This window comes from Dendropsophus ebraccatus, chromosome 3 (genome assembly GCF_027789765.1).
Source record: "Dendropsophus ebraccatus isolate aDenEbr1 chromosome 3, aDenEbr1.pat, whole genome shotgun sequence".
Classification (NCBI taxonomy): domain Eukaryota; kingdom Metazoa; phylum Chordata; class Amphibia; order Anura; family Hylidae; genus Dendropsophus; species Dendropsophus ebraccatus.
This window is the reverse complement of record NC_091456.1, coordinates 150,499,744-150,518,687: the sequence shown is the minus strand read 5'-3', so window position 1 is coordinate 150,518,687 and position 18,944 is coordinate 150,499,744. Positions and strand designations below refer to the sequence as shown.

Here is an 18,944-nt window from a genome sequence, read left to right as displayed (position 1 = left end):
GTAACCGAGCAATGATCTTTACCATTATAAGTACCCAGATCGCTCTTAAAGAGACCCAAGTCTTAAAGCTCTTAAAGGGACGGGAGCCATGACACTCTTAAAGGGACCCAAGTCGTTCTTAAAAGGGACCCAAGTCGCTCTTAAAGGGGCGGGACCCAAGTCGCTCTTAAAGAGAAGGGACCCAAGTCGCTCTAAAAGGGACGGGACCCAAGTTGCTCTTAAATGGTCCCATGTAGCTCTTAAAGGGATCCAAGTCGCTCTTAAAGGGACGGGACCCAAGTTGCTCTTAAACGGATGGGATGCATGTTGCTCTTAAAGAGACCCAAGTCACTCCAAAAGGTATGGGACCCATGCTCTTAAAGAGACCCAGGTTGCTAGAGCGACCTGGGTCCCTTTGAGAGCGACTCGGGTCCCTTTAAGAGCAACCTGGGTCCCATTATGAGCGACCTGGGACCCTTTAAGAGCGACCTAGGTCCTTTTAAGAGCGAAATATGTCCCTTCAAGAGTGAAATATGTCCCTTTAAGAGCGACCTCGGTCCCTTTAGGAGCGACCTGGGTCCCTTTAAGAGCGACCTGGCTCCCTTTAAGAGCAAAATTGGTCCCTTTAAGAGCAAAATTGGTCCCTTTAAGAGCGACCTAGGTCCCTTTAAGAGTGATCTGGGTCCCTTTAAGAGCGACCTGGGTCCTTTTAAGAGCGAAATATGTCCCTTAAGAGCAAAACTGGTCCCTTTAAGAGCGACCTGGGTCCCTTTAAGAGCGACCTGGGTCCCTTTAAGAGCGACCTAGGTCCCTTTAAGAGCGACCTGGGTCCCTTTAAGAGCGAAATATGTTCCCTTTAAGAGCTATCTGGGTCCCTTTAAGAGTGAACTGGGTCCCTTTAAGAGCGATCTTGGTCCCTTTAATAGCAACCTGGGTCCCTTTAAGAGTGAAATAGGTCCCTTTAAGAGAGACCTTAGTCCCTTTAAGAGTGAAATGGGTCCCTTTAAGAGTGAAATGGGTCCCTTTAAGAGCGAAATGGGTCCTTTTAAGAGCGAAATGGGTCCCTTTAAGAGCGACCTGGGTCCCTTTAAGAGCGACCTGGGTCCCTTTAAAAGCAAAATATGTCCCTTTAAGAGCGAAATGGGTCCCTTTAAGAGCAAAATGGGTCCCTTTAAGAGCGACCTGGATCCCTTTAAGTGGGTCCTTTTAAGAGCAAAATATGGGTCCTTTTAAGAGCGAAATATGTCCCTTCAAGAGTGAAATATGTCCCTTTAAGAGCGACCTGGGTCCCTTTAGGAGCGACCTGGGTCCCTTTAAGAGCGAAATTGGTCCCTTTAAGAGCGACCTAGGTCCCTTTAAGAGCGATCTGGGTCCCTTTAAGAGCGACCTAGGTCCCTTTAAGAGCGAAATATGTTCCTTTTAAGAGCAAAATGGGTTCTTTTAAGAGCAACCTGGGTCCCTTTAAGAGCTATCTGGGTCCCTTTAAGAGTGAACTGGGTCCATTTAAGAGCAACCTGGGTCCCTTTAAGAGCGATCTGGTCCCTTTAATAGCAACCTGGGTCCCTTTAAGAGTGAAATAGGTCCCTTTAAGAGAGACCTTAGTCCCTTTAAGAGCGAAATGGGTCCTTTTAAGAGCAACCTGGGTCCCTTTAAGAGCGACCTGGGTCCCTTTAAAAGCAAAATATGTCCCTTTAAGAGCAAAATGGGTCCCTTTAAGAGCGACCTGGGTCCCTTTAAGAGCGAAATATGTCCCTTTAAGAGCAAAATGGGTCTCTTTAAGAGCGACCTGGGTCCCTTTAAGAGCGAAATGGGTCCCTTTAAGAGCGACCTGGGTCCCTTTAAGAGCGATCTGGGTCCCTTTAAGAGCGAAATATGTCCCTTTAAGAGCTAAATAGGTCCCTTTAAGCGTGAAATTGGTCCCTTTAAGAGCTAAATAGGTCCCTTTAAGAGTCAAACTGGTCCCTTTAAGAGCAACCTGGGTCCCTTTAAGAGCGACCTGGGTCCCTTTAAGAGCAAACTGGGTCCCTTTAAGATCGACCTGGGTCCCTTTAAGAGCAAAATGGGTCCCTTTTACTGCGCCCTGGGTCCCTTTAAGAGCTACCTGGGTCCCCTTAAGAGCGACCTGAGTCCCTTTAAGAGCGACCTGGGTCCCTTTAAGAGCAAAATATGTCCCTTTAAGAACGAAATATGTCCCTTTAAGAGCAAAATGGATCCCTTTAAGAGTGACCTGAGTCCCTTTAACAGCAAAATGGGTCCCTTTAACAGCGACCTAGGTCCCTTTAAGAGCAACCTGGGTCCCTTTAAGAGCAAAATGGGTCCCATTAGGAGCAACCTAGGTCCCTTTAAGAGCGATCTGGGTCCCTTTAAGAGCGAACTGGGTCCATTTAAGAGCAAAATATGTCCCTTTAAGAGCGACCTGGGTCCCTTTAAGAGCGAAATATGTCCCTTTAAGAGCAAAATGGGTCCCTTTAAGAGCGACCTAGGTCCCTTTAAGAGCAACCTGGGTCCCTTTAAAAGCAAAATGGGTCCCATTAGGAGCAACCTAGGTCCCTTTAAGAGCAACCTGGGTCCCTTTAAGAGCAAAATGGGTCCCATTAGGAGCAACCTAGGTCCCTTTAAGAGCGATCTGGGTCCCTTTAAGAGCGAACTGGGTCCATTTAAGAGCAAAATATGTCCCTTTAAGAGCGACCTAGGTCCCTTTAAGAGCAACCTGGGTCCCTTTAAGAGCAAAATGGGTCCCATTAGGAGCGACCTAGGTCCCTTTAAGAGCGATCTGGGTCCCTTTAAGAGCGAACTGGGTCCCTTTAAGAGCAAAATATGTCCCTTTAAGAGCGACCTGTGTCCCTTTAAGAGCAAAATATGTCCCTTTAACAGCAAAATGGGTCCCTTTAAGAGCGACCTAGATCCCTTTAAGAGCTTAATATGTCCCTTTTAGAGCAAAACTGGTCCCTTTAAGAGCAACCTAGGTCCCTTTAAGAGCGATCTGGGTCCCTTTAAAAGCGAAATGGGTCCCTTTAAGAGCAACCTGGGTCCCTTTAAAAGCGAAATTTGTCCCTTTAAGATCAAAATGGGTCCCTTTAAGAGCGACCTAGGTCCCTTTAAGAGCAACCTGGGTCCCTTTAAGAGCGAAATATGTCCCTTTAAGAGCAAAATGGGTCCCTTTAAGAGCGATTTAGGTCCCTTTAAGTGCGATCTGGGTCCCTTTAAGAGCGAACTGGGTCCCATTAAGATCGACCTGGGTCCCTTTAAGAGCGAAATGGGTCCCTTTAAGAGCAAAATATGTCCCTTTAAGAGCAAAATGGATCCCTTTAAGAGCAACCTGGGTCCCTTTAAGAACGAAATATGGCCCTTTAAGAGCAAAAGGGACCTAGGTCCCTTTAAGAGCGAAATGGGTCCCTTTAAGAGCGACCTAGGTCCCTTTAAGAGCGACCTAGGTCCCTTTAAGAGCGAAATATGTCCCTTTAAGAGCAAAATTGGTCCCTTTAAGAGCGACCTAGGTCCCTTTAAGAGCAAAATATGTCCCTTTAAGAGCAAAATGGGTCCCTTTAAGAGGAAAATGGGTCCTTTTAAAAGCGACCTGGGTCTATTTAAGAGCGAACTGGGTCCTTTTAAGAGCGACCTGGGTCCCTTTAGGAGTGACCTGGGTCCCTTTAAGAGCGAAATGGGTCCCTTTAAGCGTGAAATTGGTCCCTTTAAGAGCGACCTGGGTCCCTTTAAGAGCGACCTAGGTCCCTTTAAGAGCGAAATATGTCCCTTTAAGAGCAAAATGGGTCCCTTTAAGAGCGACCTGGGTCCCTTTAAGAGCGATCTGGGTCCCTTTAAGAGCGACCTAGATCCCTTTAAGAGCGATCTGGGTCCCTTTAAGAGCGAACTGGGTCCCTTTAAGTGCGATCTGGGTCCCTTTAAGATCGACCTGGGTCCTTTTAAGAGCGAAATGGGTCCCTTTAAGAGCGAAATGGGTCCCCTTAAGAGCGACCTGGGTCCCTTTAAGAGCGACCTAGGTCCCTTTAAGAGCAAAATATGTCCCTTTAAGAGCAAAATATGTCCCTTTAAGAGCGAAATGGGTCCCTTTAAACATGAAATTGGTCCCTTTAGGAGCGACCTGGGTCCCTTTAAGAGTGACCTGGGTCCCTTTAAGAGCAAAATACGTCCCTTTAAGAGCGAAATATGTCACTTTAAGAGCAAAATGGGTCTCTTTAAGAGCAACCTGGGTCCCTTTAAGAGCCAAATGGGTCCCTTTAAGAGCGACCTGGGTCCCTTTAAGAGCGATCTAGGTCCCTTTAAGAGCGAAATATGTCCCTTTAAGAGCAAAATGGTTCCCTTTAAGAGCGACCTGGGTCCCTTTAAGAGCAACCTGGGTCCCTTTAAGAGCGATCTGGGTCCCTTTAAGAGCGAACTGGGTCCCTTTAAAGGACAACTCCCACGAAAAATTTTTTAGCTTATTTAACACACATTACAAAGTTATATAACTTTGTAATGTGGTTAAATACCCGGTCTGGCCCCCTTCCCCCACTTTCGGACCCCCCGACCCCCCCGCCCAGAAGTTAAAGAATATATACATTACCTATTATGATCGTCACGGTCCTCTTCTCCCGGGCGGCATCTGGTGACGAGGACGTCAGAGTCGGGGGGCGGTCCGGGTCTTCTTCCTCCTCGGCGTCTTCATAGAGAGTGAATGGGACGGAAAAGGCTGCTGGTGCACATGCGCACCAGCAGCCTTTTCATTGGCTGGAGCGCATTACATGGCTTCCAGCTTGCTCAGCCCTGATTGGCTAAGGTTTCTGGAAGCCATGTGATGCGCTCCAGCCAATGAAAAAGCTGCCGGTGCGCAAGCGCACTGGCAGCCTTTTCCATCCCCAAGACCCGGAAGTCAGAGACATCGCTGGACGGCGGACGGCGGTGACAGTGAGGCGGACGGCGGGCGAATGGAGTGGCGATCGTCACCGGAGGGATGGTGAGTATGGTGTCTGTGTGTGTCTGTGTTTTTTTTTTTGGGGGGGGGGGGGTCCCGCGGTAGTTGTCCTTTAAGTGCGATCTGGGTCCCTTTAAGATCGACCTGGGTCCATTTAAGAGCGACCTGGGTCCCTTTAAGTGCAACGGGGTCCCTTTAAGAGCGACCTGGGTTCCTTTAAGAGCGAAATGGGTCCCTTTAAGTCACTGGTAAAGGGGCGCTCTGGAAGTCACTGGTAAAGGGGCGCTCTTTTCAAGCACTATGTATTTCCCTGGAAATGCAAATCTAGTTTAATATGAGAAGCTCTGTGTCAAGAGAATATTACATCTTAAAGAAATTAATACTTTGCACAACAGGGGAGTTTTCACATCCCTTTAATTCTTGACCCCAGATTGTGGTATATTTTTTAAGAAGAAATAAATTATAGTTAGTATGTAATGAACTACTAGAGAAGGGATGAGTCAATGATGGGATATTACTTCCTACTAGGAATTTGTGAATCATTTCAGTTTCTTTATATAAATGGCTATTGTTCCTCGGACACAATAATTCAATTACAGAACATAAATATCTGTTATTCACGTGTGTGTTGTTCATTTACATAGTCTCCGCATAGTGTTCTAGGATAATAGAAGTTCCTTGATTCACATTGTCTGTTACACAGTCACTATAAGACCGGCCTATCTTATCTCAGAGAGGAGACAGCTCATCTGTGACAGTACAATTAATCATAGGGAGCATTTTACCTTCTTATACCATTCACTTTTCCTATTAATCTGCAGTTGAGGATACAGTCTTCCATTAATTTACACCAATATTTTACACTATTGAATAAATAAATCCTAGTCTATGTCTAGGTTAGTTTATGATGAATAAAAATACACCCATTAGATGAAATGCTAAGCTTAATGAATGCAATGAAAGAAAATGTAGTTTAATAGAATCCTCTCTTTTCCAGCACGGTCCTTATTGTAGCTTCTGGTTTTACAGCCTTTATTTAAATATTGGTTTAATTAGTATTGTTTTTTGTTTTAATGAGTCTTTTGATGAACTGTCTGTGTAATTATAGTATTGAAATGATTGGATAAATGCATACTTTTATCATTTACCTTTCTTTCAGCTGTGGATTCATGAAGGTTACATTGGGTAGGAAGAATGATTTCATTCTGTTTTCTTCTATTATACTCTTAACCATTCTCGGTGCTGTGTCTCTTTTATAATAAAAGGTATTTATCTTCTGATATTAAATTAGCATTCACTCTTCTCTCACATCAATAACTATCTTGTCTTTCTGGAGAGAAAAAAAAAATTAAAATAAAGAAAAATATATTGATATCCTTTCAGTTTACTATGGGATCATGCTGTACGTAAAAATCGCTGCGAACGTGAAAACTGACATTGAATCCCCTTAAGCAGGGTATAAAAAAAATACCGTATTTTCAGCGTATAAGACGACTTTTTAACCCTTTTAATCTTCTTAGAAATGAGGGGTTGTCTTATACGCCGGGTATGGTCGCCCAATACAGTGGGGGAGCCCAAAAATAGCCGCATCCCCACAGTATGGGGCGACCACTATAAAAAAAAAAAACAACAATTCTACTCACCTGTGACCTGTTGCCGGCAGCCGCGTGTCCCCAGTCCCATTCCCGATGCTGGAGGTCCCCGAAGCTCTCTCCGGCAGCCAAGCATTTCATCGGAGAAGCTCGTAGACGCACGGCTGCCAGAAGGGCTTCGGGAGAATGGCAGAGGCGCCGGAAGTTCCCGAAGCCCCTGTTATTCTCCTGAAGCTCTCCTGGTAGCCGAGTGTTTCCAAGCTTCATCAATGAGAGGATCGGCTTCCTGGGAGAGCTTCGGGGACCTCCAACGCAGGCAGTGTGCGTCACACTGCCTGCGTCGAGAATGGGACTTTCTTTAGCTGCATTTAACCTCTGCCTTACTAGCTGGAGCCCTGCTGCGGTCAGGCAGGGGTTAACATTTTCCGGCAGATAAGGCGTACCTTTGAAAATCTTATTGAAAGTCAGGGATCGTCTTATATGACGGAAAATACTGTACATAAAAAAAATAAACTGAAAAAAACAAAAACAAAAAACTCTTGCATCCAGTTCAATGCCTGATAGCGCCTATTAGGAAATATACAGTAGAAAGAATAGGGCTGCATCTACAAACAAGTCTTCAGCCTGAGTGGGACAGCTTAGGGGCAGCATAGGTATTGGAGTTCATTTATTCCTGTTTTAGAGCTCGGCTTTGGTTTTTGATTTTACTAGCCAGCTAATTTCTCCATAAAAATAGTAAAGCAGAAAGGTGTTGGGTAATGGAGCATAAGGATGTTGGAGAAAATTGCAATTTAGAATATTACAGCACACAAGGCTTGGGGTAAAAACAAACTATAGCTGTAGCTGTAATTAGAGATTTCATCCTACACAGTGCAATAATAATTAGTAGTAAATTAATGCAAAATGTAATGCCGAGTGCAAGACACAACAGCCTAGGCATAGAAGACATAGGGCTGGGTTTTACATACTGGCTATATAAAGGAATTTCATTCTTTTCTTTTAGTTGGTTGACCACATTGGGGTTTCAGATCAATCGACACAGGTGCTTAAATAATTTTTTTTACATTCACTGATTAGTGCCACTATGCTGATTCCAACTGTGTCAGTCATTCAGAGATCTGCCACCCTGTTTACAAGATATGGCCCTTTCTATGTATGCAAATTAGCAGGTGTAATGGAGGCAGGCTCCTCCCATCGATGTCACGCCTCATTGCTATTAATTATTTGATTCATTATTTTAGAAACCAACGTTTACAATCATAGGTTGGACTGGACCCACAGAGTATTAGAGGATCTATTAAAGGGGTACGCCAGTGAAAAAAATTAAATAAACTGGAGTCAGAAAGGTGTACAGATTTGTAAATTAATTCTATTTAAAAATCTTAATTCTCCCAGTACTTATCAGCTGCTGTATGTCCTGCAGGAAGGGGTGAATTCACAATGCACTCTGCTGCCCCCTCTGCCCATAACAGTGCAAAGTAGGAGAGGTTTTCTATGGGAATTTACTACGGCTTAAGACAGTTCCTGTCATAGACAGGGGTGGCAGCAGAGAGCGCTGTGTCAGACCACTACCACTCCCTGTAGGACATACAGCAGGTGATAAGTACTGGCAGATGAGATGTATAACTTTCTGACACCAGTTGATTTGAAAACAATTTTTTTACTGGAGTACCTTTTAAGTTCAGGCATAGGTAATATATTTAACCAACTTACTACTTGCAGGCCCAAGGTACTGCCAAAATAACAAATAATGCATCCTCACTTTCCCTTATCTCCTCCCTCGGTAGTTCTCGTCTTTGATGCTCTGAGCTGCTTCTTGCTTTCTGTGATGTGGCGACCATGGAGAAACTGTGCCAGTCACTGACCAGCCAGTGATGATAAAATGACAAAATGTAACAATGATTGGGTTTTATTACTGCCATACTACCACATTCTTTTATATGTACATAGTAAATACACAAGTACAGTTGTACCTCGGTTCTCGAACATAATTGGTTCTGGAAGGCTGTTCCAGAACCGAGCAGTTCGAGAACCGAGCTGTAAGTTCCCATAGGGAAAGATGTAAATCTGATTAATTGGTCCTTACACTCTGTGGGTCAGGTGCAGAGCACCCGGCCCACAGAGCGTAAAAACGCTCTACGTTCCCCCCAATAGTGAGTGGCAGGAGCCGGCGGCTATTTAAACTTGCTGCCGTGCTCCTGCTCCACTCAGCTGCGGGGGACACCCTGTAAAGAAGTGGGGAATCCCATTATAATGAGGGGAATCCCCACTTCTTTACAGGGCGTCCCCCGCAGCTGAGAGGAGCAGGAGCCTCTCACTGTTCCCGAACACCTCTAACTGTCAGCTGAACATCAGTTCAGCTGATAGTTATCCCCCTGATTTTGTTTGGATACTGAGCAATGTTCGAGTACCGAGCAAAACATCAGGGGGAAATGTAGTTTGAATACTGAATTGTTCAAACTCCGAGCTGTTCGAGAACCTAGGTATTACTGTACTTAAAGTGACACTGTCACCTCCTTTTTGCATTCTGACTTCTCTGCACAGGTGTAATGGGTAAATTTAGCGGTTTTCATGCCTTATTTTATATCATACGTCATGCTGCTTGTTCAAGTAAAAAGTGATCTTTTATTAACTGCAGATTGTTTTAAGTGGGCGGGGCTTCACGGCATTAGCGCCACTTAGCCCCACCCACAGCACCACCGTTGGCCCTGCCCCCTTGCTGGCAATTGGTACAGGTTGGCCTAAAGGTCTAGGCCCCACCCCCTCTTGGTCGGCCTGCCAATGGGTGTCGAGGGGGCCCCGCCCACTTAGCACAATCTGCAGTTGATAAAAGATGACTTTTTACTTGAACAAGCACCACGACGTATGATATAAAATAAGGTGTGAAAACTGCTAAATTTACCCATTACACCTGTGTAGAGAATTTAGAATGCACAAAGGGGGTGACAGTGTCACTTTAAGTATTCTTTAATGGACACAGGTATAAGTAAAATGTATTTTACAGGCCATCAAAGGGGACTCCTTTCTGGATGCCTCAATAAGATCTTATGAGGACTTTGTTGTACTATCACTGGGGTCAAAGGGAAAATCCTGTCAAATCTCTACTACTTATATTGAAATCTCTAAGCACTGCCAATGAAGTTAAAAGAGAATGTGCCATCAGAAAATGACCTACTGTTTAAACCAAATTTTTACGTTAAACATAAGAATTTTCTGCGCCCGCATCAGAATTTTGTGCTGCACACAGTGGAGCACATAGCAGCCGCAGAAACTGACTTGTCAGTCTCTTGCGCCGCCGGCCGGAGTGTATACTATGTGTATACACTCCGGCTGGGATCCCTTAGAAGGCAGCACTACGTAAGTTCTGTAAATAATCAAGGCCGTTGTTACAATGGCCGTGATTATTACAAAACTTATATAGTGTGAACATAGCCTTATAATGAAAGGCATCTGGTCCAGTCAATTGTGTGTACATCTGTTTGGCTTGCTTGCTGTAAAGTATATGTCTAAATGCTGTTGAAAACAGCTCAGGCGAGATGGTTGCCCCATAATAATGTCCAAAAATCAAAATGTGGGGAAAAAAAATTACAATCCAAAATTAAAACAGATGAGAGAAAAGAACACATTTCAGTATTTGACTTAACCACTAATAAATATCTAGGGGGTACATTAGCTTCAAACAAGTAGTGGTTTCTGATCACAGAGTTCACCCTGCCAAGGAAAAAAGATCCAGACTGGAACCAGAACAATCCTGTGAGCTTCTCAGTACAATGCTCTATATAATACTCCCCACTAACAATACAAAACATTGAATGGCAAACAATAATAATGAAAACTCCGTCATTGTTATGCACAGGCTTGCACTATTAATATAGTTAAGTCTCCATTTCCAATCTCAGACTACAGAACCATTTTATCTATAAAATCATTTGAATACAATGGATCTGCTCGTGCAAACAGCTAATTTGATAATGTATGTTGTTGGTAACTTTATTGCACACAGCAGTACAGGCTGGAAGCTTGTATTTCTCCCAGCATTGTTTATGTAATGTAATTTACCATTCAGATTTATGGATACAAGACAAGAAGAACTGGGGTTGTAATAATAAATCGTACATTTTATCAATTGATGTAAAAGTTACAGCCATTAACATTCAGAACTATCCATCCAGGGGCATGTACTATTGCTCGTGGTCCCCAGTACAAAATCTAAAACATTGCTCCCACCTACTATGTGTTATTTTTTTAAGTGGTAGGGAAGATTGGACCACATATAATGCATTTACCTCTGTCTATTCTAGAGGTTCCCAAACCCATTTGGCCACCCCACCCCCCTCTACTTCTTTTTTTTATCTTCTTAAAACAAACAAAAGGATGTAGTAGCATTTTATGCCAAAAAATATAGCTTTATAACTTTTTATTACTTTTTGATACATCCCCCCCCCCCCCCCCCCCCCCCACACACACACAATTCTGCTACTCCCACATAGCTCGGCTGCACATACAGTACACACAGCTCTTCTGAAGCTACCTACATACTTAGCTTTGTTGAATATGCATACACCACTCTGGTACACACACACACAATCATTTGAATAAAAAAATGTACTTGCACACATTTAGTACCTACTCTTTAGTCCTGTTGTTCTTTACTCCAATTGACTGTTGTGGACATGTCACTGGTAAAGTGCTCGAGGGGATGTACATCTCACCCAGGTTAATACGTAGCGTGAGATGGTGAGTCCAGGAGGCATCTGTGCTCAGCAGTGTTATGCTGCTGAGCTATTATTTATTATTGCCGGGCCTGGACTTACATGGAATGGCAGATGGCCATTCCCTCCCCCCGATCCAGGTCAGGTTTTGGGGTCAGGTGTTTCTTACCCTAATTAGCCTGACAAGGTAAAAGCCCTGCAGAGGATCCAGAGGATCCTGCATGCTGGTTCTCCTGGGAACAAGGAATACTGCCGCCGCTGGGGCCAATTCATACCCTGCGATACCGCTTATTGAAGCATCAGATAGGTAACCTGCCTGTTAGTAAGCGCCCAGACGGGCAAGACCTTTTTGTTTTGTTCTTAAAAGCACGGTGTTGCTGTATTTATGTTTTCTGGACTGTTTATGCTGCAAATAAACGCCAAGCTGTTATTTTACAAAGCCAAGTCTGCTGTGAACTGTGTCCAAACACACCATCCCCCGGGAAGATCCCTACACTGTTCACAAGTTTGTGACATCAAAGGTCTGGCAGATGTCTAGGACCTTCACCTCCCTTGCTAGTAAGCTATGTTTTGGGGAACTTTTCTTATTGTAGGAAGCTGAGTACCAGGTGCACATGGCATCCAGCTTCCTCTCCTGCTGGGATCACACAGATTACTGTCAAGCAGAAAAGTTCTCCCAGTAACCAGTAAGTAAGCAGTCAGGACTCTTTTGGATCACTCTGATGGTGGACTATAAAGCACTGCCCATCCAAATACTCAAAAACAGTACAATTTGCTTTGTATCAAATGTTCAAATATTATTAAATGTTTTAAACATAAATTAAAGATTAATAATGGTGCGTTCACACCTACAGGATCTGCAGCTGATTTTCTGCAGCAGATTTAATTTAAATAACTGAACACAGAATCAAATCTGCTGCAGATCTGCTGCAGATCCTGTAGGTGTGAACGCAGCCTAAATTAAATTATGACTTCTCTTCTTTCTATATCTTTCCATTACCTGCTTATATTCATTGAAAACCCGTCATTTGCACCTTAGGGTACTACCAAGCCTCTGGATCATTCCTGTATCCCCCAGGGGGCAATACAGTCCACGATAGGAACTAATTGATCTAGCACAGGGATCTGCATACTGTAGAAGCAGAACAATCAGCTGGGTCTTCTCTTGATCCTATCCCTTTAACTAGCTTCCTTGTTAGTTAAGGAAAGGGAGTGGGCAAACTGATGCAAAGTCAACTTAAAGGGGTCCCTAATTTGATCTTAGCTATGTGTATATATATATATATATATATATATATATATATATATATATATATATATATATATATTTATGTGTGTGCGCCACTGATCTCATCTATTTTATATCTCTCTGTCTATCATTTCTAAAGGAGAGCTGATTATGCAGTTGGCATACAAGTGGCTCTCTATCTTAGTAATATGTATAGAATAACCATTATGTTCAAGCACTCAGGCACGCATCACTTTAAGAAGCACTTTTAAAAGTTAGTTCATAATTTAACATATGTTTAATGGGGTCCCAGCTGTTGGATTCACAGCACGCTCTCCTGGAATCTCTATTTCCCACAGCTAGCCGTCTGCTTCGACTTTATTTTATTTTCTCCCTTTTGAACGAATACCCTTAGTTTTGTCATTTTGGCTTTGCATTAATGTTAACTTACATAGATTTATAAATAAACATTATTTTAAGTCTTGCATGGCATGGGATCTTTAATAGCATTAGTAAAGAATACAGATGCAGTTCCTTAAAGAATGATTACTCCCCATGTACAATAAAACTGCTACAGTACACTTAAGTGTTCATGCCTGGTGAACTAGATGAAAGAAATGTATGAGGATGTGACAGTATGTTCAGGGGAAAAACCTATTATCGCCGACTCAGGCATTCAGCACTAGATTCTCCTCTTTTTTTTTTTTTCCTAAAGCGTGCGCACCACAATGTATGCATTTATAGATGTGAATGTATAAGAAGAGGCATTAAAAAGCTGCCCTGGTACAAATCAAGGTCACTCCTCATCTTACTGGTGGGAAAAGATGGCTTTTTATGTATTTGATAGGTACAGTAGGTTATATGATTCAAAGGAAGAGGAAACATAAAACCAGACTATATTTAAAGGTATAACTCCCTATATATTTTTAAGTGATCTATCAGTGATTTACACTATAGCTCTATCCATAACATTGTAATGTCATGTGCATCTTCTGTAAATTTCACCTGTCAGATCTGTAACTCTGTACACGGTCTGGTTGGTCACACTTAACATTGCAGCATCATAACTTCATCTAAACATTTGTCACCAGAAGGTTTTTTTTTTAATTCTTGGAGTTGTATAAGGGCAATTTTTTTGTGCCGTGATCTGTAGTTTGGGGGGTGGATGGGACTTTTTGACTACTTTTTGTGTTGTTGTTTTTTTTTCTGGAATGTGAGCTAGGATCACTAACATTTCCTTGCTACTGCTCTGGACTGTTCCTGACATGGACAGAGGTGGCAGCAGCTGTTTTGGGGTTGTTGTTCCTCATCAGTACAGAGCAGGGTGCTAATTGGCTATTAAGAGGTTCAAGGCATAAAGACGTTTGGAGACTTAAAGGCCATTCCTGCTACATTCGGAACTCTGTGAATAAAGAATATGCAAAATAGCTCCCCACATGTCTATAGGCCTTGCTGTAGGCAGCCAACAACCTGCTTTAAATTGACGGGGAGCAATAACCTCAAAACAATTGTCTACAGATGGGCCGTATTTCCTCTTAAAGTGGTTTTTGGCTTGGCAAATATCCCCAGTCATCTCCTATGACTCCTAGTTGGAGTGAAATATTGACTTGAAGAGAAAGCTGCCTTCCCTAGGTATTGTGAGAGGACTATTTTGCATATACTATATTTCTAGTATCAGGGTATGTTCACACTGAGTAAATCAGGTGGAATCCCGCCTGTCTCAGTGTCCCATAGCCCATCTATGGGAGAGGGTGAGCTCCTCCGCAGCCGCCGCTTTTGGCTCAAAGAAGTGACATGTCATTTCTTTGAGCGGAGAGCGGCGGCAGCAGAGGAGCATGCGCCCTCTCATTCACTCACAGGGGGACACTCAGCACGGCGGGATTTGCTCAGTGTGAACATACCCTTAGCCTATTATCCCCAAAATGTTTTCATTGTAACACCACCCAGTTGTTAATACGTTACTGTGGTCGGGTTCAGCAGTCCCTCCAACAGCCCCCTATCATGGCTCAGCTTTTAGGTTAGTACCTCTGGCAGAGGCACCAAATGAGTAAACAAAAAGAGATATAGTTCCGGCAATGTTATGGCACTGACTAATTGGCTATTGTATTCTGCTTCTACTTATCCCTTGTGCCCCCGGCTTCTCACACTTTTTGTTAGCCTGACTCTAATAAAGAAACCACATGAAATAACTATGATACTAATCAATACCTCACAAAGAGAACTGGAGTTCTCGAGCTACTTTACTGCAAATGATTGATTTGGATATCCCAAAATGATTCCAATCTATCACCAATAAAAAGCTTCCTGTAGCTGTCTGACCACTGACAGAGAACAGAATGGCAGCCCAGCATGAAGACACCACTTGTAATAACAAATGACAACTTGCTAACATTTACAGTTGACTGGAGGGAGAGTCGATTGATTTATCAATAAAAGGGAGGCTGATCTTCCATTACTATTGACTGACACTTTATTGTTTTTGTAGTTAAACAAGTCTCGTGTAGTCTATTATGTTTAGTTCTATGGATATGTGTAACATGCATTATAAACACACACAGCAAGTCACTTAATCTGCATTATGACTGGATGCTGTCATTACTCTGGAGGACGTATTGATTGGTTAGGGTATCGGAGCAATGTCTAGCTTACATTAGCAGTGGTTTATGGTTAGATTTTAGACTCTAAATTATGTTGTGCATTTTATTTTAGTATGTTAGTAATCATTATATGTATGTCACAACCATGATGGGATATGACCTGTCGTTTCATTGCTTGCGACAGATTGGGTTCATGCTATATCTAAGTGGTTATGTAATGTTAGGTCATCACACAGGGAGTATGTGCTGCAGATATTCTGTATAGACTTTGTGGGTAGAAAAACTACAGCATATGACAATACTAGCAAAGCGGTTAAGATTTTGCCCAGTGTCGTCCACTCACGGCATAAAATATCCAATTTATATAATGAAATGTTATGAATTTTCCATATCCAGTTCAATGGGCAAGTCAAAATTCACAGTAAAATGTGTTGTTGCTAATTTTATTGAGGATAACCTGTAGATCGTGGATTTTATTCTTTGGGGGAAATTTATCAATGATTACTCAAGAAAATGGTGTAAAAAAAAAAGTTGCACATTTTTTTATGCAACTCTATTTTTTTTTCCATAGAACACAGGAAAAGCAACAAATGTTTGAGCGAAATGAGGATTTTGTGCACCAGATTATATGCAAGCCTTAATAAATCCCGCTCTGTAATTTTTTCTTTTCTGCAGGAAAATGCACACCAAAATTCATAAAGTATGACAAATTAGGTGCCCCCCCCCCCCCCAACACACCTATAAGAGGAGCGGCGTACGCCACAGAAAATGCATGAATGTGCACCTTTTCCGCGGCGTACACCTGGAGTGGGCATTAAAAAATGTGTCCCTCACTGTATTGTGGAGGTATACTGGCAATATGAGCAGTAAACTGGTCATACAAATAAACAATTATTATTATTATTATTATTATTATATACAAGGGTGTGAGGTTATATTGGGACATATGGACAGATGTGTAATATAAGGTTATACTGAAGCATGTATTACATAGACACCAGTAGTAGAGTATTCACTGCAGCACTATTCACATAGGTTAGCCATATCTTGGACAGGTCTTGTGCCGGACCAACACAACTAGTATTGCTGGTGCTCAATAGATATAGTTAAAGTCACGTAAAAAGAATGAAGGACTACGGCTCTCACCAAACACAATGCATAAAGTGGTTTATTTCAAAATCTTGGTCAAAGATGCAAAACATACAGGCAATTGTTTGCATCTTTGACCACAATTTTGGAATAAACCATGTTACATGCATCATGTTTGGTGAGTGCTGTAGTGCTTCATTCTTCTTAATGGATATTTTACTTAGATATAGACTAATAATGCTATATGTGTATTGTCTAAAAATGACTGACATTCTAGACAAAGCAAATACTTACTGCTTGCAGTGAGTGTACAAAGATTTTATTCAAGGAAAACTCCTCTATGAATCTTTGTATAACAAGTCTATCTGGCGCTGAGTTTCACCTTTTGGCCACAAGACATGAACCTTATATAACCAGTTGTATATCATCTGCACATCAGTATTCAGAGCTAGAAAGAAGGGATTAGCATCTTGTTACATACAGAACAATAAGAATATCTAAACTAGTTTTCCAAAAATGAAATCTCTTTTCCCCTTTCTTTTCTTGGGATCTTCAGGCCTGATGTGAGACATAATAACTCAGTTCCCGGCATATGATTATTTAATACTAATTGATTTGCTGTATGTGAACATATAAATCACTCACAGAGCCTGTGTTGTGATTGATACTGTTCCCCGCGGAGTACCCCAGGCTACTGTGTACTTGATAGACTCAAAGAAATCATTTCTAACATTCCTTCAATACATCTCGGAGGTGACTGCTGGTTCATGCATAGAAACTGTGAAATAAAAGGATTTTATACATAATATGATGAGCAACTTATCTGTTACTCAAATGCAAATGACTTGGTAAAAATCATACATGAAAGTTGCAGATGGAAAAGAAGAGGCTTTATACATGACTCCTACCAGAGTCACATATAAAGTCACTTGGCAGACAGCCTGCTTACTGCTATTTAGGAGCCCCAACACTGGAAGAATACGGCGGAAGATGTTCTAGATGTAAGGAGCCCATTCATATTAGCATAGTAGCACCCTAAAACCAACCCTAGCTGTTATCACAAGCCAGTACTGTTCTGCAGTTTAGTACACAGAGTTGTATAGAGTATAGCAGACCATCTACATTATCTTTAGAATAGTGTTTGCTTTGGGACTTAAGCCCCTATTACACAGGGCGATCAGCAGGAGCAAGCGAGCGACAACCTGTTAAGTCAGCTCTCACTTGCTCCTCGTTTCCTGCTCGATGCTGGCGCTATTACACTCACCGACAGCGAGCGGGTAAGAGCAGGGGGGGGGAATGCTTGGATGATCGTAAATCTTACGGGCAGCCCATAGAGGATAGCAGTGGTCTGCTGCCGCCACTCCTATTACACGGTTCGATGGCAGCAGATCGTTGCTATCTGGATCGTTGGTCTTTTTTACCATTTTGAAAGACATTAAAAGACAACGATCAGCCGACATCGTGCATGTCAGCTGCTAATTGGCTTTTATTACACAAAGCAATTATCAGCCATAATGGCTGATAATCGGTCAAATATGGCCGATAATCGCTTTGTGTAATAGGGCCTTTAATCACATGGCCATATTACTGTATTTTACATGGAATCATTATGATATGTTACATCATATGCAGCTATTCTCTCAAAAAGCACTACTTTTAGGGAAGAATATATGGGTGACTTCAGGGGAACTGAATTCAAGGGAACTGCAGTATGATTGTATTAATGTGAATGAAGCTTAGACAATAGGTGGTCAGAAGAGCATTTGGTCCCCCCAATTTATGGGTTGGTGGGGTTTCCAGGCGTTAGACCCTTCCTCTAGCAATATGCTATAACATTATAATATAGGATACCCCTTGCCCACTCGCATACACCTATCCTACTTTGATTGACAGTCGCTATGCTTATTTAGTGTATTAAGGAGATGAATAATAAGAAATGGGCTGGCTACCCTGGGCTCTTGACGTGCTCAAGAACACCCTCCAGGGCACTTGAGATTAAAAAAAATAAGCATACAGGGGGCTGATCTGCAGTTTGTCTAACTGTGTTGGAATCATGATCTAGGAGTAAATCACCTGTCTAGAGATGACTAATAAGATTTTTTCCTGGGTTCAAATTCCCTGATGGAAATGAAAGATAGTTATTTGTTTTTTCTCATAATTGTATAAAAAAAAAACTGAATTTTAAAACTAATTTGGACCTGATTGGGAATTCTTTACACTTTAATAAATGATAAAATAAATAAATAAATAGTTATGTTTTATTTCCATCAAGGGAATCGAACCCAGGAAAAACTGTTGTTAGTCTCTAGACAGGTGTTTTAATCCTGTCTCTGCTTTACTCCTTTAACTATGGCTATAGTTACAATGTCAAAAATAGAGAAAAGGCGGCCGATTTTGATATTTAAAATAACGTCCATTTTTACCGCGATTTAACTGACAGCAATAGCAATGCATTGAAGTCAATGGAAAGACGGACGTCCAATGTGCACAATGTATTGAATAACAGACGTTTTGCCGCGGACATCTAAATAATGATCATGTTCATTATTTTCGAATGTCTTTTGCAAACAGCGGACGTTTTTTATTATTTGTTCACACACAGTTTTTCTTTTGTCACCTTTCTTTCTCCGTTTTTACTATTAAAGTCAATGGACTTTTCAATTAAGTCACACCCAAAGTCCAATTAGTAACCCCAAACTAAAATAATGTACCAGCAGCCGTCATTGCACGGCCAGACAGCTAAATAACGTCTGTTATTTTAGACTCAAAATGACTGATGTAATTTTAAACAGAGCAGAAAAACGTTGTGTGAACATAGCCTATATCTGATTGCAG

General features: G+C 42.1%; 1 protein-coding gene across 7 annotated transcripts in view; it reads left to right on the top strand.

The window, feature by feature from the left end:
- The window catches only part of KIAA0825 (KIAA0825 ortholog), a 313,028-nt gene that overhangs the window by 277,923 nt on the left and 16,161 nt on the right, over positions 1 to 18,944 (top strand). Inside the window, exon 21 of one of the 7 annotated variants that reach the window (XM_069962919.1) lies at positions 6,051 to 6,076. The exons of the other annotated variants lie outside the window; for them this stretch is intronic. Coding sequence (XP_069819020.1) covers positions 6,051 to 6,076 — 26 coding nt within the window. The remainder of the gene's footprint in view (positions 1 to 6,050; positions 6,077 to 18,944) is intronic. 7 annotated transcript variants of the gene reach the window in all.